The 25,455-nt window shown below is 33.1% G+C and overlaps 4 protein-coding genes across 11 annotated transcripts in view; all 4 read left to right on the forward strand.

Annotated features, from left to right (window-relative positions):
• The window catches only part of LOC105141426 (endonuclease/exonuclease/phosphatase family protein), a 32,052-nt gene extending 23,468 nt beyond the window's left edge, over nucleotides 1-8,584 (forward strand). For 2 of the 8 annotated variants that reach the window (XM_011048641.1, XM_011048644.1), the window contains 4 exons: nucleotides 6,464-6,544; nucleotides 6,875-7,020; nucleotides 7,101-7,211; nucleotides 7,761-8,584. In XM_011048641.1, coding sequence (XP_011046943.1) covers nucleotides 6,464-6,544; nucleotides 6,875-7,020; nucleotides 7,101-7,211; nucleotides 7,761-8,345 — 923 coding nt within the window. In that variant the 3' untranslated portion in view covers nucleotides 8,346-8,584. Of the gene's footprint in view, nucleotides 1-5,119; nucleotides 5,667-5,755; nucleotides 5,837-6,069; nucleotides 6,151-6,463; nucleotides 6,545-6,874; nucleotides 7,021-7,100; nucleotides 7,212-7,760 lie in introns of those variants that run through there. The other 6 variants (XM_011048638.1, XM_011048639.1, XM_011048637.1 and 3 more) reach the window with 6 other exon arrangements.
• On the forward strand, nucleotides 791-3,686 carry LOC105141428 (O-Glycosyl hydrolases family 17 protein). Its single transcript, XM_011048648.1, has 4 exons — nucleotides 791-1,066; nucleotides 1,161-2,465; nucleotides 3,160-3,187; nucleotides 3,378-3,686. The coding sequence occupies exons 1-4, from the start codon at nucleotides 994-996 to the stop codon at nucleotides 3,556-3,558; spliced, it is 1,587 nt and encodes a 528-aa protein (XP_011046950.1). The 5' UTR covers nucleotides 791-993; the 3' UTR covers nucleotides 3,559-3,686.
• Nucleotides 8,585-13,182: 4,598 nt separating the features above from the next.
• Nucleotides 13,183-13,656, forward strand: LOC105141489 (agamous-like MADS-box protein AGL62). The gene has a single exon (XM_011048724.1). The coding sequence runs from the start codon at nucleotides 13,183-13,185 to the stop codon at nucleotides 13,654-13,656; it is 474 nt and encodes a 157-aa protein (XP_011047026.1).
• Nucleotides 13,657-19,574: 5,918 nt separating this feature from the next.
• On the forward strand, nucleotides 19,575-23,969 carry LOC105141431 (L-ascorbate oxidase homolog). The gene is made up of 8 exons (XM_011048654.1): nucleotides 19,575-19,937; nucleotides 20,079-20,188; nucleotides 21,863-22,133; nucleotides 22,219-22,321; nucleotides 22,429-22,774; nucleotides 22,876-23,241; nucleotides 23,345-23,423; nucleotides 23,539-23,969. Exons 1-8 carry the CDS (start codon nucleotides 19,794-19,796, stop codon nucleotides 23,749-23,751), a joined length of 1,632 nt encoding a protein of 543 aa, XP_011046956.1. The 5' UTR covers nucleotides 19,575-19,793; the 3' UTR covers nucleotides 23,752-23,969.
• The last annotated feature ends 1,486 nt before the right edge of the window (nucleotides 23,970-25,455 follow it).

Consider the following 25,455-nt stretch of genomic DNA (forward strand, 5'->3'; position numbering starts at 1 on the left):
ATAAGGATCACTACATTAGAAAAAAAAAATTCAATCTATAAATTAAAATAATATTGAAGGATAAAGCTAGAAAAAAATCAATTATAAAAATGATATAAAAAATAATAATTATAAAAATAAGAATCAAATTTAATATAAAAATTAAATTTTAAGAGATGAAATTGAAAAATAAATATTCATAAAAAATATAGCAATTAAAAATTTAAGGATCAAATTTGATATAATGAGTAAATAATATGATATTTTAAATTTTTTCATCACTTTAGGAAAATGTTTTCCATCCAAATTTTTCAAAAAAATACTTTTTTAGAAACCAAATTAAAATTGTTTTTTACTTGAAAGTGTTTTTTATTGATCAATTTTTTTAATAATAAATATATATATATAAATTTTTAAAAATAATTTAAAAAAAATAAAATTTAGAAAATAAAAATAGACTAACAAGGACAATAATATTCTCCAAAATCGTAAAAAACTTCATTTTACTCGTACGTTCCATAATATTAGAAAATCATGTATAAAACAAATCTTATACACTAAAGGAAGAAACATGGTAACAATGGTAAAAAAAAAAAAAAGAGTTATATGGGATGAAAAAAATTAAAATAAAGAGGTAAAAGAAAATTATGATGTGGATGGAAGCCATGATCAAACATGAATGGAAAGATTTAGTTGAAAATGACTGAAGCTGAAGGAATAAAATTTTGTTTGGGGACGAAATTGAAACTAGTAATCTACTTAGGGGTATTCTTGAAGTTTCCCGAACAATTTAATTCATCTCGTGAGCAGGTTCATGGGATTGCTTTCTTGATTCTTGTTAGATACTGGAAGATTTCTTGAGGTCAACAAAGCCAACTCCAACTCCAAAGCCAAACCAAAACCCAACAAGAAAATTCACTCAGAAAACGAAAAAATTAAGCCTACAAATGCAAGAACCTTTAGCTGAACCAGAACCAGAAGATGACGTTGTGAAGCTCAATTTCTTCTTCAGTTATGGCACTGTCTAAGCTTCCTCTCTGCTGTGTCTTCTTCCTCCTGTACATTTCTTTTTTTATATCATCACAAGGTAATGGGAAAAAACCCCACCTGTATATTCACTATTTCAAGAAACTAAGAAGAATCCCTGTAGAGTTTCTAATGTTTTTCTGGCAAATTTGCAGCTTTATCATCAAAAATAGCAGTGGCACAAATCAAGGACCAACAAGACAATGAGCCATTTGTGGGAATCAACATTGGAGAAGACGTGTCCAATCTTATGTCAGCTACAGAACTTGTTTCATTTCTACAATTTCAAAAGGTTACACATATCAAGCTTTATGATGCAGAACCCGACATCCTCAAGGCCTTGGCTAAAACCAAGATCCGGGTCATTATTAGTGTTCCAAATAATCAGCTTCTTGCTATTGGATCTTCCAATACAACTGCAGCTTCTTGGATTGGTAAAAATGTCGTTGCTTATTATCCACAGACTGTAATTACTGCAATTGCTGTTGGTGATGAGGTTTTAACTACAGTACCCTCTTCAGCTCCTTTGCTTATGCCAGCTATTGAGTCTCTTTATAATGCTTTGGTGGCTGAAAATTTGCATAATCAGATAAAGATTTCAACTCCACACTCTGCTTCTATAATTCTTGATTCATTTCCACCTTCTCAGTCTTTTTTTAATCAGAGTTGGATCTCGGTTATTCAACCTTTGCTTCATTTTTTATCAAGAACTGGGTCACCTTTGATGATGAATTTTTATCCTTACTATGTGTTTATGCAAAATAAAGGAGTGGTGCCTCTTGATAATTCTTTGTTCAAGCCCTTGACACCATCCAAGGAAATGGTTGATCCTAATACTTTGTTGCATTACACTAATGTTCTTGATGCTATGGTTGATGCTGCTTATTTTTCGATGAAGAATATGAATTTTACTGATGTTGTGGTTCTTGTTACCGAGAGTGGTTGGCCTTCAAAGGGTGATTCAAAAGAACCTTATGCTACAATTGATAATGCAGATACTTATAATTCGAATTTGATTAAGCATGTTCTTGATCGTACCGGGACTCCTTTGCACCCAGAAATCACTTCTAGTGTGTACTTATATGAGTTGTTCAATGAGGACTTGAGGTCACCACCGGTATCAGAAGCAAATTGGGGATTGTTTTATGCAAATGCGACTCCAGTTTATTTGCTTCATGTATCTGGAAGTGGGACATTCTTGGCTAATGATACAACCAACCAAACATATTGTATTGTTATGGATGGTGTTGATTCAAAGACATTGCAAGCAGCATTGGATTGGGTATGTGGACCAGGAAGGGCTAATTGTAGTGAGATTCAGCCAGGGGAGAATTGTTATCAGCCTAACAATGTTAAGAACCATGCCTCTTATGCATTTGATAGCTATTACCAGAAGGAAGGAAGGGCTTCTGGGTCCTGTGATTTCAAGGGCATTGCCATGACCACCACTACCGATCCAAGTAAGCTTTTTTCACTCTTATTGCCTTGAATAAACACGGTTCTTTCATATTTCATTGAACTTTAACAAAGTTTAGGATCTGATCTTCAAATTTCGTCCTCAATAGATCGTTATTTAACTGTTGTCTGTATGCAAAATTGAATGTGTGGTTACTGCTTAGACAACCAAATAGTATGCCGTACATCTACTAAAAGTGCATTAAGGCTCTTGAGTGGTTAAACAGATACCTTAAGCTCAAGTATTTAGGATTAAAAGTTAAAAAGGTGCTAATTGCCTTCTGCGACACCACTAAAGGAAAGTGAATGATGGCACCATCGTAATCCTCGGGGGATACTCTTGAGGTGACTTCAAGGGTACATGTTGTGTGATTCCTACCTGACATAGTCACATGGTTTCTTGAGTGATTGGATTGTGGAAAGGGCATGGAATAACATTTTGTGTGAAACAGCCAACCTAGGAAATTATGATTTGAACTTGGACCTATATGCCAAGGGAGCCCCATAGAGTCAGGACAGGACAGTAACAACAGTTCAAGGCCATTTATCCTCTTTCTTTTATATATACTATTGCAAGAAACTCCATCACTGCTCTTTATCCACCGAATGACTGTTACGTTGAGGAAAATGAGTCCTATTTGTAATATTTTTTCACCTGTTATGTTTATCAAACCTAACATCTTTTCTCCTTGTTGGCAGGTCATGGGAGCTGTATATTTCCTGGAAGGTAAGAAACTCTTCTTTTCTACTTGGTGGCCTAATTTATTCAAAAGGACATCACACTTTGGTTCCTTTTCTGCATCTTTGCATTCCTTTTCCTGGTAGTCAAAAGTGATGGAAAGTGCAAAAAGCAAAATCATTACTTAATGAAAACACCTTGCAACAATTTCTCACCAATTTTCCAACATCGGATGCAGCAAAAAAATAACGAATAAGGCGAGGACGGTGGTGAACACAACCAATCCAGGTAACGCAGCGGGTGGTTCAAGATTAATCAGCTTCAAAAGCTGTAGAATGAGTGCAGTAGACAAGGCATTACAAACTCTCTTGACTGTAATCTTCTCTATTTTGTTACACATTCCCTGTATGATGTCTTGAGGCGTAAAATAAAACAATTTTTTTTTGTGATGTAATAGTGTTCAATTCCTTCATGATGATTGGCTATTGCTGTGCTAGGCTGTTTTTAGTCCACAGATTCTTCATTGTAGAAGCAAATTCTCACTTGAGAGATGTTTTTGGTAGGGTCTTCTCTGTGAAAGGAGTGATGACAATGTTTTTTGTGGGCTCTTCTGTGGAATCAAATGTGTTCAAAAAGGTAGGCTAGCACTGTATACTTTCTTGTAAGCAAGAGCATACCGCAACAAACATGGAGGCCTAGAGAGGAGGATTTTTCGGGGCCATGATTATGAGCAAGATAATGGGAGTATCTTCAAGATTTTTTTATTTTTTTATTTTTAAAAAGGCTATCAGTTTCTCTATTTAAGCTCCATTTTCCCTTCCTCTAAACAAGCCAGAAAGAATGTAGTTTGTGAAAAAGCTAGTCTTTAAGACCCATTTTCTTCTTATTATTATTTTATATTTTTTATTCAGTACGTTTTTAGGCTAATCTTCTCGTAATGATCATGACAAAACAGTCTAAACTAAGGTTTGACCTGTGATTAAGGTGAGCTTCTTTCTTAATCATTCAAACTTCAAGCTAGGATTGTGAGATACAGAACTGGTTTTGAATGAACTTGTCCAAGTTACTAGGGAGAGGAGGATTTTTCGGGGCCATGATTAGGAGCAAGATAATGGGAGTATCTTCAATATTTTTTTTATTTTTTAGAAGGCTATCAGTTTCTCTATTTAAGCTCCATTTTCCCTTCCTCTAAACAAGCCAGAAAGAATGTAGTTTGTGAAAAAGCTAGTCTTTAAGACCCATTTTCTTCTTATTATTATTTTATATTTTTTATTCAGTACGTTTTTAGGCTAATCTTCTCGTAATGATCATGACAAAACAGTCTAAACTAAGGTTTGACCTGTGATTAAGGTGAGCTTCTTTCTTAATCATTCAAACTTCAAGCTAGGATTGTGAGATACAGAACTGGTTTTGAATGAACTTGTCCAAGTTACTAGGTTAACCTAAGATACCCTTATTGTAAAACCAATAAATAAAAAAACAAATTATTAATTATTAAATTTGATTTTACCGAAATAATAATAATAATTCATCAACTCAAAATTAAATAAGAAACTTCAAGTTTTAAATTAAATTTAACATAGAGTTAAACTAATCAAAACCTAATTTGATATTTTTTTACAAGTATTTTTCTTTAAATTTATAAATGTTGAAATTTTTTTGTTTTTGACTTTTTTTCTTTAAAATTAGTTAAAAAAAATCTTTGAAATCCTTTTGTTTTGAATTAAAAGTAGCATTATTATGATGCAAGATATTTTTAAAAATATTTTTTATTTAAAAATATATTTTATATTTTAACACCGATATATTATTGTTTTTTTCAAATTAAACGCAATTTTCATGCAGCTTTAAACTGAAAAAAAAAACTTTTAAAATAATTAGCCCATTATGTGGGTCCCTCAGGTTCCTTCCGCTTACCATAGGTCCCATTGAAGCACCTACAAGTGTGATTCTTCAGTGGGCCATACTTGAAGCACTTTGTCTCTAAAGCTGGACTTTAATTTTTCAAATTAGTTTGAACTTTCAAAACTTATAAAAATGCAATCCTTGTTGCAAAAGTTAACCTTTGCGCCCATCGTCATCATCTCTCCCCTTTCTAAACCTAGTAAAAGCTGCAATCTTTCTGTTCATCTCTCAAACCTCATGTCTTGGTCTTGCAAGAAGTGTACTTTCATTAACTCGCCATCACCAAAACCCACTTGCCAAATCTGTCTCTCACCTCCTTCACCCCCTCCACTACCTTCCTCTTCTTCAAATCAAGAATCCCCAAAATGGTCTTGCAAGGCTTGCACTTTCTTGAACCCGTATAAGAACAGTAGCTGTGAAGTATGTGGCACTAGAGGTTCTGTTTTTTCTCTTTCTAGTTTAGATGATTTGACCGATACTAGTGGTCTTGATGGTGATGTGGATTCTTCCGTTGGGTCTGTTTTCATGCCCTTAAGGCATTGTAAGAGGAAGGTTAGAGACTCAGTTGACGATCATCAAGAGGTTGGGTTTCGTGGGGTTAAGTCTTTGAACAATGTCGAAGGTTGGTTATTTTTTGTGTCTGTTCTTTGCTTTATGGATTTTGTTGGGTTTTTTGTCTGCTTAATGGATGAATGTTGCTTGTGCATGCAGTTGGAGGTGATGGGGATTCTGCGAAATTGGGTGCCTTCCAAGGTGTTAAAGCATCGAACAAAGGGGTGACTGTTTTAAAGGGTAAGTCATATGTTTGTGGCTCAAGTTCTTCTTTTTTTCTTTTTAAAGGTTTATGCTCTGTAAGTTTATTTCCACTCTGTGCAACTCAAAATGGAAATTTCTGAGGTTGTAGTTTTGTTGCTATTTTCATTTTAACAATGTGATTTTGATTGCATTATTGTGTGTATGCTAAGTACAATGCGAGTTACTTGTAATGTTCTTTGTACTTTGGGTTTTGTTGCTGATCTATGCAAATGGAGTTGATGGCCATAGTGTGAGATTGGGTGGGTTTCAAGGGGTTAAATCATCAAACAAGGGAGTCATAGTTCTAAAGGGTGAGTCGTAAGTAAGTTTTTTTTGGTTCTAGTTAGTCTTCTTTTAAGGGTTTTGTTTTGTCATTTATTTATGTTGTCTTCATTGATAGTTGTGGATTAGAGAGGTTATGTTAAGTAATAAAGTGTGTGTGTGGAAAAAGTGAACATCAATGCCATTGCTTGTTGTCAGTCACATGTTAAGCTTGTTGTCTTGTCCTGAATAATCATCTAGCCAGCTTTTCTTTATGTTTTTTTTTTTAATTATAGTTTAGTTCTTTTTTGTGATTCTTGTTAGGCTTCTAGATTTTGTTGTTGAATGTTCTAGTATACGCAGATGAAAGTGATGGGGCTAGTGTGAAATTGGGTGCGTTTCTAGGTGCTAGGGCATCAAACAAGGGAGTGGCTGTTTTGACAGGTAACAGAGATTTTTATAGTCCAAGCTGTTTTCATTTTATTTATTTATTTACTTATTTCAGTTTAATGGTTTTTTTCTTTGTTAGTTTATTTATGTTGTCTGAAACTACAATGATGGATTGATGAGGTTATGCATAAGCATTGGTTTTGTTGAGTTGCTTCATTCATTTTGCTTTTTAGCATCCGTTTTACCATCATAAAATTTGACTGCTGCCTATGAACATTGTACTTTTTGGGCCTCTACCATAGTACTAGGGAGATGGGAATTTATTAAAAGGTTTCAGTTACATATGTTAATTGCACGATTCAAAGCATCTTAAATTTGTGGCAGAGGATACAAATTCAGTGGCAGTGCTTGGTTCCTTCAAGATTTTGAGCTACAATGTTTGGTTCCGAGAAGACCTGGAGATGCATAGGAGGATGAAAGCACTTGGTGAACTTATTCAACTACATTCACCAGATGTCATTTGTTTACAGGTTTTTCTTGTTCCCTACCTCATCAAATTGAATCTTCCTGTGTTGACTTTCATCTTAACTATTTCCATTTTTCCTTGCAGGAGGTTATTCCAGATATATATGACATATTTCAGCGATCCAGCTGGTGGAAAGCATATCAGTGCTCTGTTTCTTCTGAAATAGCAAGTTCAAGAGGATACTTTTGCATGCAGGTATGGTTTTGATATGTGCTTGATGGTGATTCTGCTTCATATTTTCTTATAATACACCATTCACAGGCCTGCCAGATAGATATATTAACCATCAAAATTAGTGGTCTAGTAGGTCATCGTGTTGAAAGTTGTTACAGTTACACTCATGCTCTATTATGGCAGAGACAACTCATACTTGGTTTCAAATTAACATGACTGTTAGTATGTTTCTGGCTAACTTTACTTACTGACAAGTATGGATCCTGATATTTCTCTAGTTGTACGCTCTGCCCCCAGAACTGGAGAATCATGGAAACATGGTTTTATGCTGGCTGTTGAATGAGCTTTTGCAGGTTTTGCTTCTTTTGGTTGAGTGAGTGTTTAATTTATTGGACTGGCCCTTGATTATCTGACTGATCACTGAATATGTTCGACCTTTAACTAACTTTCAGTAGTTCATTAAATGTCATTGTTTTTTTTGTAAAACGTGTGGCAAAATTTAATATATTAAAGAATTAATATTGGCGTTCATCTGTTTTAGTATTATTAATATTGCTCCCTTGTTTGCAGTTAAGCAAACTGCCAGTAAAATCCTTCAGCACTAAACCCTTTATGAATTCAATAATGGGGAGAGAACTTTGCATTGCTGAGCTTGAAGTTCCAGGAAAGAAGTCATTAGTTGTTGCCACTAGCCATCTAGAGAGTCCTTGTCCAGCACCTCCAAAATGGGATCAGATGTTCAGCAAGGAACGTGTGGATCAGGCAAAGGAGGCCATCAACCTTCTCAAGAAGAACTCAAATGTGATTTTTTGTGGTGACATGAACTGGGATGATAAGTTGGATGGTCAGTTTCCTTTCCCTGATGGATGGGTTGATGCCTGGGTAGAGTTGAAGCCAGGGGACAATGGATGGACATATGATACCAAATCCAACCAAATGTTGTCTGGTAATCGTGCATTGCAAAAGAGACTGGATCGATTCATATGCAGTCTGTGTGATTTCAAGATCAGTAAAATTGACATGATTGGTAAGGATGCCATACCTGGTTTATCATATATGAAGGAGAAGAAGGTGAGAAAAGAGGTAAAGATGTTGGAGTTACCTGTCTTGCCTAGTGATCATTATGGTTTACTTTTAACAGTATCTGGTCTGTAAAGTTTGCTGGACGATCACTATACAGTCAGGGAACAAAAAATCCTTTGAGAATACTTTGCATGCAATTTTGTACAAAACAAACGCAAAGGTTCAAAGGCTTGGAGCAGCTTGCAGAGCATGCTGTTACAGATTTTGTATAAAACTCATTGGATCGAAATTATATGAACTGTTTCTTGTAACTGAAGCGTTAATTAAATGTTCTACATTATCATCACTAGTATCAATTAACGGATTGTCCACATTTTTATCAGTGAGCATTGAAAGTTGGCTAAGCTGCTTGTGCTTGAGAATTGCTGTCATAATATTTTGATTTGTGATGTAATTAGGTATGAATTATAGCAATAGATCATCGCCATTAGACAACTTTATTTTAATTTGTAACTTAAGTTTCTAGCTCACCTGTGTGACCAAGTGGTTCAACTGTTTTCGTCTAAAACTAGGAGATCAACAAGAACCTGAAATGTTAAAACCATAATTGAATATTTCAATATTTTGGGTTGCATTAGATCGACACACAAGAAATTAAGCGCGCATGGATGATCAACCACTGTTCTGCATTTGGCAGGTTTCGTTCGGTTTCTGTTGCACATTTTGCCTTCAATGTTGGAAATTATTGATCACTTGGAGTTACACTTAACATCGTAACATCGTATCATTTAGGAATGCTGCATGGTTATGGAAATATGAGAAGTGTTTAGTTGTGAGGACAGAAGAACATACATCTAGGCAAGTTGGAGGAAATTATTGATCACTTGGAGTTACACTAACATTCGTGACATCGTATCATTTAGGGATGCTGCACGGTTATGGAAATATGAGTAGTGTTTGGTTGTGAGGACAAAAGAACATACATCTAGGCAAGTTGAACCAGCATGCACTGTTAGGTTTTGCTTCGTAGGACCACCATTTCGAAATTCATGACTAGGAAAGATGACCCAGAATCCAATAACGGGGCCAGAACTTATCCATCCATGGACTCCATATTTATTGTCCATTGAATATTGGTACATTTAAGCTCTCACAGCATTTTGCCAGCATGAAATCAACATTATATCTTGCAGTTGAAGGAACAAACAGTCATCGGTACCGTTTCCTACTTACCTCTCCTTTGAGATCAGGATTAATTGGATTTACCAAAAGAACTGACTCAGGTACAATTAGCTGTTTGCCTCTGTCTGGAAGTAGATCTTCAGGCATTAGCATTATCCCTTGCTTCTCATCAGTGATTGCCATGTAATGAAACCTAAAACAAGCATTTTCGCTTAAAGCCAACAAGCATGTACAGAAAGAGGCATTAATTAGCAAATGGCGTAGAGAGCATAGTCACTTGTCGCGTCCAAACTTGAAGACCATCCTTGTCTGAGCAAGATCAAAAGCTGGAGATCCTACGGGGCCAGAACTTATCCATCCATGGACGCCATATTTATTGTCCATTGAATATTGGTACATTTAAGCTCTCACAGCATTTTGCCAGCATGAAATCAACATTATATCTTGCAGTTGAAGGAACAAACAGTCATCGGTACCGTTTCCTACTTACCTCTCCTTTGAGATCAGGATTAATTGGATTTACCAAAAGAACTGACTCAGGTACAATTAGCGGTCCTCTGTCTGGAAGTAGATCTTCAGGCATTAGCATTATCCCTTGCTTCTCATCAGTGATTGCCATGTAATGAAACCTAAAACAAGCATTTTCGCTTAAAGCCAACAAGCATGTACAGAAAGAGGCATTAATTAGCAAATGGCGTAGAGAGCATAGTCACTTGTCGCGTCCAAACTTGAAGACCATCCTTGTCTGAGCAAGATCAAAAGCTGGAGATCCTGCCAGAAGCTCATAGATGGCATAGCAGAGGAATCCTGAAACACCACTATTCAATATGTACATAAGAACAGAAAGAAGATTATATTAAAACTCAAAATAAGTTCAGGAAAATTAATTTTGGAAGAAGAACAAGAAGGCTCAGATGGATCAAAGACCTTATGTCAATACTGAGAGGCAGTTTGGTGCTCATAAATGAAATCTCTAACTTGTCATTACTATTATAAATGCATTATACTCAGCTCCATGCAATCTGCAACATACAAAGTAACAAATATTTTGAATCATTTAAGAGAAACCAAGTATGACAAGAAAAGTATCATAGCTATTTTGTTCAAGTGATGGCCATACAATTGATATCTGTCCTGCCCTCCTGGCAAGTTGCCATTGATGTCCCAATATTTGCAAATTTTACAGAGACAATGTTATATAGTTGACTTGTCAAGTTATGTTCAAGATTATAAGAACATGGACTTGTGAGATCATCTTACAATTGCAGCAGCAGCATTAGAATATGTTCTTTGCTTATCCAAGACTACTGAAAAAAAGAATTGAAGTATGAATAATTGTGGTGCTTTTTTTGAAGGTTATCCTCTACTAGATTCATTTGATTTTAGGTCAAGAATGTTGTCCATTCCTCCATATTTAAGGCCTGTTAAGTACCCTTGAGATTTCAATATTGTGAGCCTCACCAAACCATTGTCCAGTATGACCTGCACCAAATTAAACACCAGCATGTAGTATGAAAGAGAGGTAGAGGAGAGAGTTAAGACTTGTGGGGCAGTAGACTTGTATATGGACCTTGGTTGACCAACCTAACTTTCCCCTTTCCCATTAAAGATTTTGTACCTCTTACCTTTTTGCTCTCAATTACTTGTGATGATTATATATCATTTTCAAGTGTTAGATGACTAAAGAGTGATAAGGTAGTTAGTTACTAAGAATATACAACAACATCAAAGTTTATAATCTTTTATGTCTCGTTAAATTGCCTATGCTTTGACAAAACAAGCTAAGACTGCCCTAGTTAATATTAACAAGTTGATCGCTCTTAATTTGTTGAACCTACATACAGAATTATCTTGAACTGCATTAATTAGCTGCTTGACTTCAAGGTGTCTTCTCTACGCTTCAAGAGACAGTGTATTATTAAAAAGGAAAGTAGAGAGGGATCAGGATATTGGGCTTTCCATGACTGATTTTGGACGTAATGTTTGGGCCTGAATGTTATGATTTGGATTAAGTCAGTGAAGTTAGAGAAAATAAAGAGGGATGAACGAGGGAGAGAAAGTTTAAAGTAATGGTAAAGAACAGTATTTTTTTGAAATTGTATGTTGTGAGGATGGTTTAGAGTATTTATACACCTGGCCACCCAGGATTACATGACTCACCGACGAAGATAATAGGAGCAGGACGTAGTAGCTCATATGATAAAGAGGGGATAATGAGTAGTGATTCTTCTTCCTGACGATAAGTGGGTGTGGTGATTATTCACCTATTTTCCATACCTATAAAAAGAGCACGTATAGTAAATTATGCAGCCAATTAATAAAACTATATTATTTCACCAAAATGTGAACCAATGAGGGGGCGTGCATGTATGAAAATCTTGAAGGCGACCAGTTACTTCTGAAACAAGTAATAAAGTGGCGCCATGCTATCGATCTCTTTGAAATGTGTAGCACAACCCTGTGATCTGGTCAGTTTCAGATTGAAATGGTTAAGGACTGGTTTGAGCCTGGCCTGAGGTCCTGATTTCAGCTAATTTTGCTTGTTCTTTTTTTTTTTCCTGTCAGAAAACCATGCACTAATTTTTTGTTTGTTATCGGAAATAATAGAAGAGGAGAGGCTGCAGCCTGTTGGCTGCTGCCACACATTTGGCTACATCTAAAGACATGCCAGGCTAGCCGGCATTGTCAAGGAATCGAGGTATTGTTATATGATTCCAACCTCATTGCTGTCAAATTGCTATCTGTATTTTTTTTTTCAATTATAAATGAGAGTTTCCAACTTGATGCTTTAACACATTAAATTATATATGCATGTTGTATCTTTACATATATAAATGAGAGTTTCCAACTTGATGCTTTAACACATTAAATTATATATGCATGTTGTATCTTTACATATCCCATGCCACCTTCAACACCTCTCTTACTTTTGTTATTAACACATAATTTGCATCAATCTTCACCATATCATGTGATAATAAATTAACCACAAGTTCTGAATCTGACTCTAGAATCAGTTTTTTTATTCCCAGCGACCACGCCAGCTCTATGGAGGAGTCTTAAATATCAGTCGAACACCAGTATTCTTCGTTAGCCGACAGTGAAGCCCAACCAGGCCAATCCACCAAAGAACCAAATCATTGGGACTATGTAGGCATGAAGTACTTTTCTAGACCACATTAATATTATCAAATTAGGGATCCACGTTGTTGATAAAACTTCTCATTCAATTTATTCAACATGGAAGGATTACAATCAGCATTCGATCAATCTTACAAGAAATATATGTCAAAAGGCCAAAGCGTGTATGTACGTTCCTAGATTTTTTTTATTTTTTTTAAGAAAGGGTCCATGGAAATTAAGAAATGATCGAAGACACCCCTTAATAAGAAAAATACTCTTAATTCGGAAATCCAAAAGTCCAAAAAGGAAAGCACCCTTTTTTAAAAAAGAATTTACTAATAATTAAATCATCAAATTTAGAGATTTCGTAATCTTTTTGCTTTCCTGTTTCATAATTTCCAAAATTCCCTCTCTTAATAGAAGGAAACGACTTTGGGAGTTATCACTTACCAAACTGTATAGGAAACAAAACTATAATAGCTCTCTTATACACACACACACACACATACACAACATTCTTTCTTGCTACACACACACACACACACACACACAACATTCCTTCTTGTTTATTGTTTCTCAGACGCAAAAATTACATACCAATTGACCGTAATTTCTCTCTTTCTTTGTGTCTTTTCGAGGCCCTTTTAATTTCTTTGACACCATCATGCAAGAAACGGAAGTAAACACTACAAGGAGATGGGGCACGGGCCGGAAGAAGGTGGAGATGAAGAAAATAGAGAGCAAAAGCAGCTTAATAGTGACTTTTTGCAAGAGACGCAATGGTCTTTTCAAGAAAGCTAGTGAATTTTCCAATTTATATGATGATGCCAATCTTGCTATAATCGTTTTGTCCCCTAACCAAAGACCATACTCTTTTGGTCATCCTGATGTGAATACCGTCGTTGATCAATACCTTGGTGATCAAGAAAGCAGTGAAAGAAACAACATGGATTGTGGCAACATTAATGAAGAAGGAGAAGCGTGTTGGTGGGAGAGGTCGGTTGAAGATATGGATTTCAAGGAACTTGAAAAGTTTAAGGCATCTTTGGAAACATTGAAGAATAATGTGGCAATGAAAGTCCAAGAAAAGAGGAGAACAAGAGTTAGTACCAGGGATTTCATGGGTGGTTTTTCATAGTTTTTTTTTTAGCAGCTTAGGGTTTTGTATGTAAGATGGCTAATATTTTGGTGTCTTTTGATTAATTCAATCACTCTATCATTAGTGAAATTTTTACTAATTACAGCATAATTTACTAAAAAGGCAAAATTTGCAGTGAAATCAAATTATCAAATATATAACCTGATTTACTCCTTTTCTTTTCTTTTGAGAAGGAAAAATAGAATTGTAGTAGCGTGTAATTCCATGTTCTGTAGTAAGTATTAATTAAAAAAAAAAATACTTGGATGAGTAAAGTATTTTGATATATTTTTTTACATAAAATTGTTTAAAGTATAAATAAAAAAAATCATGCAAGCATGTAATTAAAGAAATTAATAATCATTTATGTAAATAAATAAATAAATAAAAGTCATTAATAATAACTGAAAAAAATAAAAAAATAAAAAAATAGATGTAAATTAAGATATTTAATAATGCAAAATGAGATATTTACTCATTTATATCTACTGAATTTATTTATTAAAATTAATAAAATATAATAAAAATAAAAATATATATGAAATTGATTGAATAAAATAAAATAAATTAATATTATGCAAAATAAAAGCTAGTAAATAGGATAATTTGGTAAATAAAAAAATTAAATAAAAAAATGTTTCACGGTGAACATTATTAGCCATCTTCGGACAGTGAATATGACGCCATCCGATGCTTAAAAATATGATTATAGGACAGCTTTTGAAGTGTCTTGACATCCCTTTAATAGATTAGGGGTGCATGTATCACATGATATTGGTGTGGCATGATTTTTTATTATTTTTTTGTTCCTACTTCATTTTTGTTCTTGGAGTAAAAAAATTATATCAACTTCTAAAGTTTGTTATTCCTAGGATTTCATCTCTATTCTCTTTGTTATATATATATATATTTTAAATTTAGAAAAAATTATGAAATTAAAGGGTTTTTTTTCAATTTCATCCTTTTTTTTCCCTTTTTTTGCATTTTTTTATATTTAGAATAATTTGCTCATTTATGTAAATAAATAAATAAATAAAAGTCATTAATAATAACTGAAAAAAATAAAGAAATTAAAAAATAGATGTAAATTAAGATATTTAATAATGCAAAATGAGATATTTACTTATTTATATCTACTGAATTTATTTATTAAAATTAATAAAAGATAATTAAAATAGAAACTTATATAAAATCTATTTTGTTATTATTTTATTTTTTGATATTATAAGATTTTTTAATTTTATCATCCAACATTTAATTAGCTAACTAGATATATAACTTCTTAGTTCAATCCGAATTTAAATTTAACAGTTTATGAGTTTAAAGTATTAGCTTCAATTTATAAAGTTAATGCAAGTTTCTTTGATTATTTTTCCTTTTTTTAGCTTTATTTTTTTGCATTCTCCTTTATTTTGTTATTTTTTAATTTATTTTCTATATGTAGTATTTTTTAAATTATTTTAAAAATAATATGAGCTGTTTTTGTTGTTTCTTTAGTCTTCTTAGCTTTTCTATAAAAAAAATTATTTTTAAATTAAATTAAATTAAATTAAATTAAATTGACTGATTATTTTATCCTTCATCTTTTATTTTTATAGGTGTCCAACTCTGTATTTTCTCCTCGATTATGAAAAGATTGAAGATAATAAATTTAATAATGCAAAATGAGATATTTACTTATTTATATCTACTAAATTTATTTATTAAAATTAATAAAAGATAATAAAAATAAAAATATATATGAAATTGATTGAATAGAATAAAATAAATTAATATTATGCAAAATAAAAGCTAGTAAATAGGATAATTTGGTAAACAAAAAAATTAAATAAAAAAATGTTTCTCGGTGAACATTATTAGCCATCTTCGGACAGTAAATGTGACGCCATCCAATGCTTAAAAATATGATTATAGGACTGCTTTTGAAGTGTCTTGACATCCCTTCAATAGATTAGCGGTGCATATATCACATGATACTGGTGTGGCGTGATTTTTTATTTTTTTTTGTTCCTACTTGATTTTTGTTTTGGGAGTAAAAAAATTAAATCAACTTCTAAAGTTTGTTGTCCCTAGGATTTCATCTCTATTCTCTTTGTTATATATATTTTTTTAAAATATAAAAAAATTTATGAAATTAAAGAGTCCTTTTCAATTCATTCCTTGTTTTTTTCTTTTTTGCATTTTTTATATTTAAAATAATTTATTAAATTAAGAATTGTTTTAATTTCATACCCATCATCTATCAAGTTTGGTTTCTATTTTTTTAATTATTTTTATTTTTATTTTAAATGGTTTTTGCAATTTCATCGTTCTTTAGTTTTTTCATGTCAAATCTATTTTGTTATTATTTTATTTTTTGACATTATAAGATTTTTTAATTTTATCATTTAACATTTAATTAGCTAACTAGATATATAATTTCTTAGTTCAATCCGAATTTAAATTAACGGTTTATGAGTTTAAAGTATTAGCCTCAATTTATAAAGTTAACACAAGTTTCTTTGATTATTTTTCTTTTTTTTTAGCTTTTTTTTATTCTCCTTTATTTTGTTATTTTTTAATTTATTTTCTATATATGATGTTTTTTTAATTATTTTAAAAATAATATGAGCTGTCTTAGTTTTTGTTGTTTTTTTAGTTTTCTTAGCTTTTCTATAAAAAAATTATTTTTAAATTAAATTAAATTAAATTGATTGATTTTATCCTTCATCTTTTATTTTTATAGATGTTCAACTCTGTATTTTCTCCTCGATTACGAAAAGATTGAAGATAATGACAATGATAATACTGATGCTTCAAGTGGTGAAGACGATCCACAGATCCTCGAACAGTTCAAGTTGTGGTTAGTTATAAAGAGTGTATTTATAATGAGAATGATCCAATATTTTGGTTTTATTGGAATTATAGAGGCAGCCATTCTACAGTAACTAACAACAGCTAGCTGCTATCATAATAGTCCACATGATTAGTAGCAGAAAATAGAAGAAAGAACTAAGATGAACTTGAATCCCCAGCCACTACCCTGAGAGTCCACATGATTAGTAGCATAATAACCCCCCAGTTAATCCCTGACTTTGGTTATCCCACTCAATCTCACTATCCAACAAGAAAGAATCGCAAAATCATATATATCCAGTCGCCAAGCATCACATGAAACCATCACCAAATCAGCCTTAACTTGTTTACAATCTTGGATGTCTTCAGATTCCAATTTATACTATCAATTTAAATGGGTATGTTACACAACCTCACCGGCCCCTTCTTGACATGCAGAACTGGCGTTGATACAGTGAAGGAGGTACTATCTAATTCATCAATGACAGTTGAACAAATATGGTTAATTTACAATATTTTGTTGCTGTTTTGTCAGGATCTCAGGCACACAATGAAGGCGCTGTATACAGCTAGCAAGAAGAAAACGAAAGCAAAGCTGCAGCGTGCCATACGTAGCATGAAAAGGCAGCAAAGATTGTCATCAGAAAACAACAATTCAAATTATTATTCACCATTCAACCATGATATTAAAGATGCGCAGGTTTTCCTCTTCTCCTATAATTCACCCAGTGTAGTTCTACAGAAATTCTGAGCATTCAGACGTATGTTCAGGGGCGACTGATTGCCAAGACAAAAAAAATGATAGAACGCTGCCTAGCTCGGGCTGCCTATCCAATGAAACCTAAAATTAATCGCACCCGTGGGTGGTTCTCAGCTTTCAAGGACAGGCGGTCTGTAGCAGAGCATGTATCCATGTGATTCCAGGCTTCACGTGAATGAGGTAACTCTTTCACTTCTCACACGATGCACTTTTTTTTTTTTTTAACTTTTTTTCTTTGTTGTTCTAAGAGCTTTCTTGCATTTAGAACAAATCACCCTATTATAATTTTTTTTTATGGATTTCTTTATTATTTTAATACATTTACATTAAAAATTAAAAAAATATTATTTTAATATATATTCAAATAAAAATATATGTATCTCTTTAATTAAAAAAAATATTATTTTAATATATAATCAAATAAAAATATATGTATCTTTTTTTATCTACATGGAGGAGTTTAAGACAGATTAAATGGTGTTAATGAGAGTAATAATTGGGGATTAGCGGTCGAAGTCTGTGATTGGAGAGGGAAGATTTGTTTCATTTTAATAGGTTTGACACCATTCATGGCTATAAACACTCGAGAGTAATCCATGGCAATTCATATTTTATTGATATTTTTATTTCTCTTACTTCTTTTTAATTTTTTCTTTTTAAAAAAATGATTTTTTAAAAAATAATATTTTCAATTTTTTTGTGTTTATTTATTATTAGAAAAGTTAATCAATGAAAAATACTTTTTAGTCAAAGAAAAATTTAGCTTGATTTTTAAAAAAGTATTTTTCTTTTATTTTACATGGAAAACACTTTCTGAAAATTGTTAAAAATTTAGAAATATCATATTATTTGATAATTATATCAAATTTGATCCTCAAATTTTTTATTGCTACATATATATATATATATATATATTATTTTGAATATTTTTTTTCAATTTTATCTCTTAGAATTTTATTTTTATATTAATTTTAATTTTGATTTTTATAATTGTTATTTGCTTTTTTCTTATTATTTTTAATTAAAAAATTTTATCTATCAAATTTGATATTTTTTTATTACTTATTTTATTTTATATAATTTATGGAATGATAATTATTATTATTATTTTAATTTCTTCATCTTTTAATTTTTTTATTTGTTAGATTTGATCTCTATTAATTTATTATTATTTATTTTATTTGATATAATTTATGAAATTATATTTTTTTCAATTGTATTCTCATTCAACCTTTTAATTTGTAAGATTTGTTCCTCATTATTTTAATAAATTTCTAAAAAATAAAACATTAATAAATTATTTTTCAGCTTATTTTTTATGACATAACCAAATACTGAAAATTATTTTTTAGTTTATTTTTTATTACACCATCAAACATCAAAAAATAAATTATATATTCAGAATTCACTTTTTCATAATTCAATTTAAAAAAAATCACTTCTCAGCAAATAAACAAGCCTTAACTCTCTACCTTATTACCATATTTTGAAAACAAAATCCTAAAATTAAGAAATCAAATAACTAAGAAAAGAAAAATGCAAGACAATGAAGTCATCAATATTTTATATAAATCATTTTTTGGTACATAAAAATGGAAATTAAGTAGTTTAATTTTGTTTTTAATTAAAAAAAAACATAACACTTATATTACACATTTTTTATTTATAACACCTATGGCATTTAGGTTTTTTTTATGGTACAATAATTTTTATTTTTGGGTATTTTTTAAAGATATATTTTTTATAAAAATAATTAAATAGGTTGTTTTATAGTATTTTTGATAATTTTACATGTTGATGTTAAAAATAAAAAAATATATAAAAATTAATTTAATATATTTTTAAATAAAAAATATTTTCTGCACCATAATCTCAAACATGCAATTAGTTTTTTTTAAAATAACTTTGTACTAAGATACCTTAACACACACACACAGATATATATATATAAATTTTTAAAATACTATTTTGAAATATAAAAGATGAAACCTTTAGTTTTTATATTTATGTTTTCGTCATCCTTTTTAAATTAAACATGTTTTGTTTTTCTATATTTATATTTGTTATTTATTTTAAAACATTATTCAAACATAATTTAAATAAATAAATAGAAAGATTTAACTAACCTTAGTATTTGTTTTTGGAATTCTTTATTATCCACCAATTAAAGATTTCTTTTATCATCCAATCAGACCGCATCTAGAAGTGATCCACTTTTGGTGCTGAGTGGTGGCCCACTTTGACACCGAGAGGTGTCTATGATTTGATTGCACCGCTAAAGTTCACTAGATTCTACGCATGTATGTGATAAAAACCCAAAGCACAGCTAATCATCGCCGTACTGTCTCTGCTCGGTTACCTTACGAAAACAGAGCTCTCAGCTTAAAAATGGCCGAACAAAGAAGAGATAGATACAGAGAGAGACCCCTTTTAGTTTCTTTGTAATGTAATGCAGCCTTAAATCTTTTCTTAACAGATCCAAACAAACACTAGTCAAATAATTTTTGCTACATAGAGTATAACAAGAGAGAGTTTGCTAGAAATGGGAGACTACAGGGTTTTTTGTGTTTCTCTCGTTGTTTTCTTGTTGTTTCTTGGCAATGGTGTTAATTGTGAAGACCCTTATAGATTCATTACATGGAAAATCACTTATGGTGATATCTACCCTCTTGGTGTTAAGCAACAGGTGGAGTACTGCTAGTTTCTTGTCCTGTTTTCTTTGTAATTTTTGGATTGGAAAGAAGTGTTCTTGCTTTCGGAAATTATTTTTGAAGCGGGTTTAAGGTTTTGAAGTAATGTATTTAGTTTTGTGGGTTGAATGTTTCAGGGGATCTTGATAAATGGGCAGTTTCCAGGGCCACAAATTGATGCTGTTACTAATGAGAACCTCATTATCAGTGTTTACAATTACTTGAGAGAGCCATTCCTCATTTCCTGGTAAACTTAACTATCCAGCAATGTTTCTTTCTTTCTTTCCGTTTTTTTTTTCTTGATGTTTTCATGGTTCTGCTTGGTTGCTTAGAAAATGTAGGAAAATGGAAGAAAAGAAAAAAAAAATTATTATTATTATTAACATTTTTGTCTGGGATGTTTCATTTCTTTGTTTATCATCCTTTGCATGAAGCTCCTTAATCACATGCCAATTTCTTTTCTTGCATTTCCCTCGCAACCAAGCAGATTGCCACTCTTAATATCTTTCTGTTTTGGGTTTAAATTCTCTAACCAGATCTGTGGCTAAAATTTTTCCATTGTAAAAAATGTGGGATTTTTTACAATGGAAAAATTTTAGCCGGGATTTTTTTTTTTTGTTGAGATTTTGATGTAAAAAGTCACCACCATGGTAGTTCAATTTTATCAATCATGGGGTTGCTTTGGCCATTTGCATGTTGAAGATATTTTTATTTGGATTTATGTCCTTGCCTTCCTGGATAGCATGAATACAAAAATATTTGTTTTGCACACAGATCTATAGAAAATGTTGGGCAGAAAAACATGGCTCTTTTCCAGCTACTTCCTATGGTCTGTGTTTTTACAGCTGACACTCACATTAGAATCACTGTTAAGAATGATGTAATGCCATGGTTAAATCCTAGTTTCCCTAAATAATTTCTTTCACTTACGACTCACTGATTGGCCGACAATGAACGCGGTGTTAAAATATTCCAGTTGTACAATTGGCCTTGAAATTAATTCCACTACTTGCTAGATCTCTGGATATTCACTGCCCCCACATTTTTGCATATGGTATTATTTTTTTATAAACGTGAGTGTTTGGTGGATAGTTTTTTTAATTTTAATTAATTTTATAAATTTTAAAATTAATAATTATATAAATTTTTTGTAATTTTAAAATTTATAAAATTTAAATTAATAATTTTTAAAAAACAAATCTAAAACTTGATGAGCTACATCACTTGGGATTTCTATGGTATTATTATTATTATTATTTTTTAATGTTAGTGGTGATAGTTGGCCAGAGTTAAAAGCTTGCCTCACATGTTTTTGTGAGTATGATTCTGGTTTTTAATCTTAGCCCTAGGTGGATTGAGAACCCACTATCATCCCAGCTCTCTTGCAATTTTTCCACCTTATTTGTTTCATGGGGAACCACAAGCATCTGCGTTCATGGTGCTTTCTGCCATTCTGCCATTACGATGGGAGTGTGCTGGAGTGCATTAAGAAAAAGATGTTGAATAATTTATTAGTAAAGTTGGAAAAGGACAAAAAGATATTGAAGGATTTATTAAAATTACACAAGACAAATAGCATGATTTTAAGGAAGTAAATAAGAGGAAATTTTCATATGATCTGAAACCCTGAGCTGATTTTCATGGTCAAACATTGAGCCCTTGGATGATCTCCAATTTCTTGATACTGTACATGACCTGAATTTCCAGTGCAGACTTTTTGCGTGGGTTCTCCTGGTGTGAGATAGACCATTGCTTCCCACAACGAAAGTAGTCGTTTCTCATCCTCCAAGTGTCTGGGTTTGACTCAAGCACAATATGGAGAGACTTCAACTGACTTTTTTGAGCTTCCACTTATGTCTATAAAGTAAAGCAATTAAGTCAAACACTGTTGATGTGAAATTCGGCTGTCATGGCATAACAGGAATGGCATACAGCAAAGAAGGAACTCATGGCAAGATGGAGTCTATGGCACTAACTGCCCAATCCCACCAGGAAAGAACTTCACTTATGCTCTCCAAGTGAAGGACCAGATTGGTAGCTTTTTCTACTTCCCATCCCTAGGATTCCACAAGGCAGCTGGTGCATTTGGTGGCATCAGAATCTGGAGCCGGCCTCGCATTCCTGTGCCTTTTCCTCCCCCTGCCGGTGATTTCACTGTTTTGGCTGGAGACTGGTACAAGAGAAATCATTATGTAAGAGCTCTCATAGATTAACGGACTTTAGCCTAATATATTCTTATTTATTAGTATTGATACCAGGTTCTCTTTGGTTATGTAGCAATTGAGAAGAATCTTGGATGGCGGCCACAATCTCCCATTCCCTGATGGCCTTCTCATCAATGGTCGTGGATGGAATGGATACACATTCACAGTTGATCCAGGTTCCTGCCCTTGAACTTATAAATATCCCTGCAAATATGCTTAATCTTTCGATTTAATTTATCACTAGTAACTGAGGGCAATCTATGTATTGTATATCTATCCGCAGGCAAGACATATAGGTTCAGGATATCAAATGTTGGCCTTACAACATCCATTAACTTCAGAATCCAGGGGCACAAGATGAAACTGGTGGAGGTAGAAGGATCCCATACACTACAGAATACATACTCTGACCTCGACATCCATCTTGGACAATCTTATTCTGTCCTCGTCACAGCCGATCAGCCAGCAAAAGACTACTACATAGTTGTTTCCTCGCGCTTCACCAAGCCTGTACTTACCACAACTGCCATTCTTCACTACAGTAATTCATGGCAAAGAGTTTCTGGCCCTATTCCTGGTGGACCTACTACTCAGATTGATTGGTCCCTCAACCAGGCTCGATCTTTTAGGTATTCAGCTGTTATGAGACTTATTGTATATATTAACAACGTATATTAGATGGGGTTGTGGTTAATGAACACAAATCTTATCTCATATTCTCTCAAACCAGATGGAACCTGACTGCAAGTGGACCTAGGCCGAATCCCCAAGGGTCTTACCACTATGGATTGATCAAGACCAGCCGCACAATCACCCTTGCAAACTCTGGTCCAATTATCAACCGCAAGCAGCGGTATGCTGTCAATGGTGTCTCATATATTCCTGCGGACACCCCATTAAAAATTGCAGACTACTTCAATATTCCTGGGGTTTTCAGCCTTGGTAGCATGCCTAGCAGCCCCTCCTGGGGTAATGCTTACCTCCAGACTGCAGTCATGCCTGCTAACTTCCGTGAATTCATTGAGATTGTTTTCCAAAATTGGGAGGACACTGTTCAGTCATGGCACATTGATGGTCATTCCTTCTTTGTTGTCGGGTAAGCTTCTCACTCTCAATACTCAGGATTTATGCTTCCATTGTACAGAATACTGTACAATGTTTCAGTCATAAAAAATGTTGAAGATTTGCTATGTGATCAGTATGGATGGAGGGCAATGGACACCAGCAAGTAGAGCACGCTACAATTTAAGAGACACGGTAGCTCGTTGCACCACTCAGGTTTGCAAAAAAAACAACCTTTTGGTTTGTTATTTTTTTATTCGATCTAAACGTGTTCAGTGTGAAAGCTGTAGATGCTTTTGCAGTTTTTGCTAAATATTTTGATTGAATGCAGGTTTATCCCAAGTCATGGACTGCGATTTATATGGCTTTGGACAACGTAGGAATGTGGAACATAAGGTCAGAAAACTGGGCTAGGCAATATTTAGGTCAGCAGTTCTACCTCAGGGTTTACTCTCCAGCACACTCATGGAGAGATGAATTACCAATTCCGAAAAATGCTCTCCTTTGCGGCCGGGCAAGAGGTCGTCACACGAGGCCTCTTTGAGTGAGGTAGCTAGATCATTGAATTTTGTCACGAGAGTGTGACATTGTGTTTATTGCAGATGAGGGCTAACTGTTCCCTGCGGAGATCTTTAATGAAAGCTCAGCTTGAGCTTTTGAGTCTTTTTTCATTCATTGTTGTCTGGCTTATTTTTATCTGACTGTTGGTGTGCTCCTTTTAAATAACAATGAATTCAATGTGCAGCACATCTGGTTCTATACTGAGCTTGATAACTGCTTAGATCCTCAATAGGATACAAGCCTAGAGAAAAACCAAAACCTTTACCGTGTTTCCATCAAAAAGTAAAACAATCTTTAACCATGTTTCAGTTAAGGGCTTGCTTGAGTTGTGTGGACAAGGCTCACATCCTCCCAAGTGCAGACAATTTTCTGCGTATATTCATATGTTGATTTGAAATATATACAACATAAAAGCTTAATCCATAGTGATTATCATGATAAATCAATATCTAGCTGTGTCAGTAAATAAGAATATAGTACTCTAATATTTGAATTAATGGTTGTCTAAGAAATTGTGAAATCTCGCTCATGTCGGACTCTGGATTAATGCCAGGAATCAAACTCACAGGAGAAATGAAGGAATCCGATGCCATTACCTTAATCTTTTTTTAATAACTCGAGGGTTTCGGAATTTTGTCAGGAAAAAACACCAAGCTGGCAAGGTATCATGGATGCTTCAGGTCAACTCGAAGAATAGCGAGTGAACCTAGCTCAATGAATTTTTTAATTCAAAATGGCGTTGTCTAAAAGAAAATAAACGCAACTTGAGACGAAAACAAAAGATGAAAAGTCAATTTGATCTTCAGGTCACGAGTTGACCATCAAGTCAATTGGATTTCCTACATGGCTGGTCTGAACAAAAACCTTGGTCCAGGGCTCAAGTTGATAGGTTCTCAAATCCACTAGTTTGGGCCATGCCGGGTTTTAGAACAGTGGTACAAATACTACTGCATGCAGCATAGCCTCACTAATGGAGGGTCACAACCCATTTAGTGATTTATTAGTCAGCGTCTGGTGCAGCAGCGTTGAATCATCCTTTGTTAATTTTTTTGTTATTTTAAATTATATTTTTAGTTTATTAATCATATATAGAACAATCTTATAAAACAAATTTTCGGCTTCTAGTCCGATGGTGCCCTTCTTTTGATAGCTAGCTCCTACTTTATGAAACCACAACACTAATGATAATGATGGGCTTGTCTTGGTAAAGAAAGCTTAATTCTTTGTCATAGTCGTCAACCTAGCTATAATCATTCTCACCATCATTAACATTCAATAAAGCTTGGAATCCTCAAGGTGATCGACTCAGCTTCATGCTCAACATCTCAAGATCAAGAATTTTTTTGTTTTTTTTAATTTATCATCAATGGTGGGATCTTTAACGATCATTTCTTTAATTCCTTTGAGGAAGGGAAAGGGAACTTTTTCTTTTTCTTTTTAACTACTTGAATCTGGATTAAAATATTTTGAAATTATTGTAACTGTTGGATGCTGTGGACTTGCTAACTATTTGAGTATTTTACCTCAAAACTCGATATGTAACGTACGGATTAAGAGAGTTGAATTAAACAATATTGAATTTAACAAGATGCCAACATACTAAGAAACATGGATTTTGTGACCATTTTATCCAAGAATTAATTAGTGAAGCTCTTGCACATTTCCCCTAACAGTAGTATCCCCCCCC

This window comes from Populus euphratica, unplaced genomic scaffold (assembly GCF_000495115.2).
Source record: "Populus euphratica unplaced genomic scaffold, PopEup_1.0 scaffold119.1, whole genome shotgun sequence".
NCBI lineage: Eukaryota > Viridiplantae > Streptophyta > Magnoliopsida > Malpighiales > Salicaceae > Populus > Populus euphratica.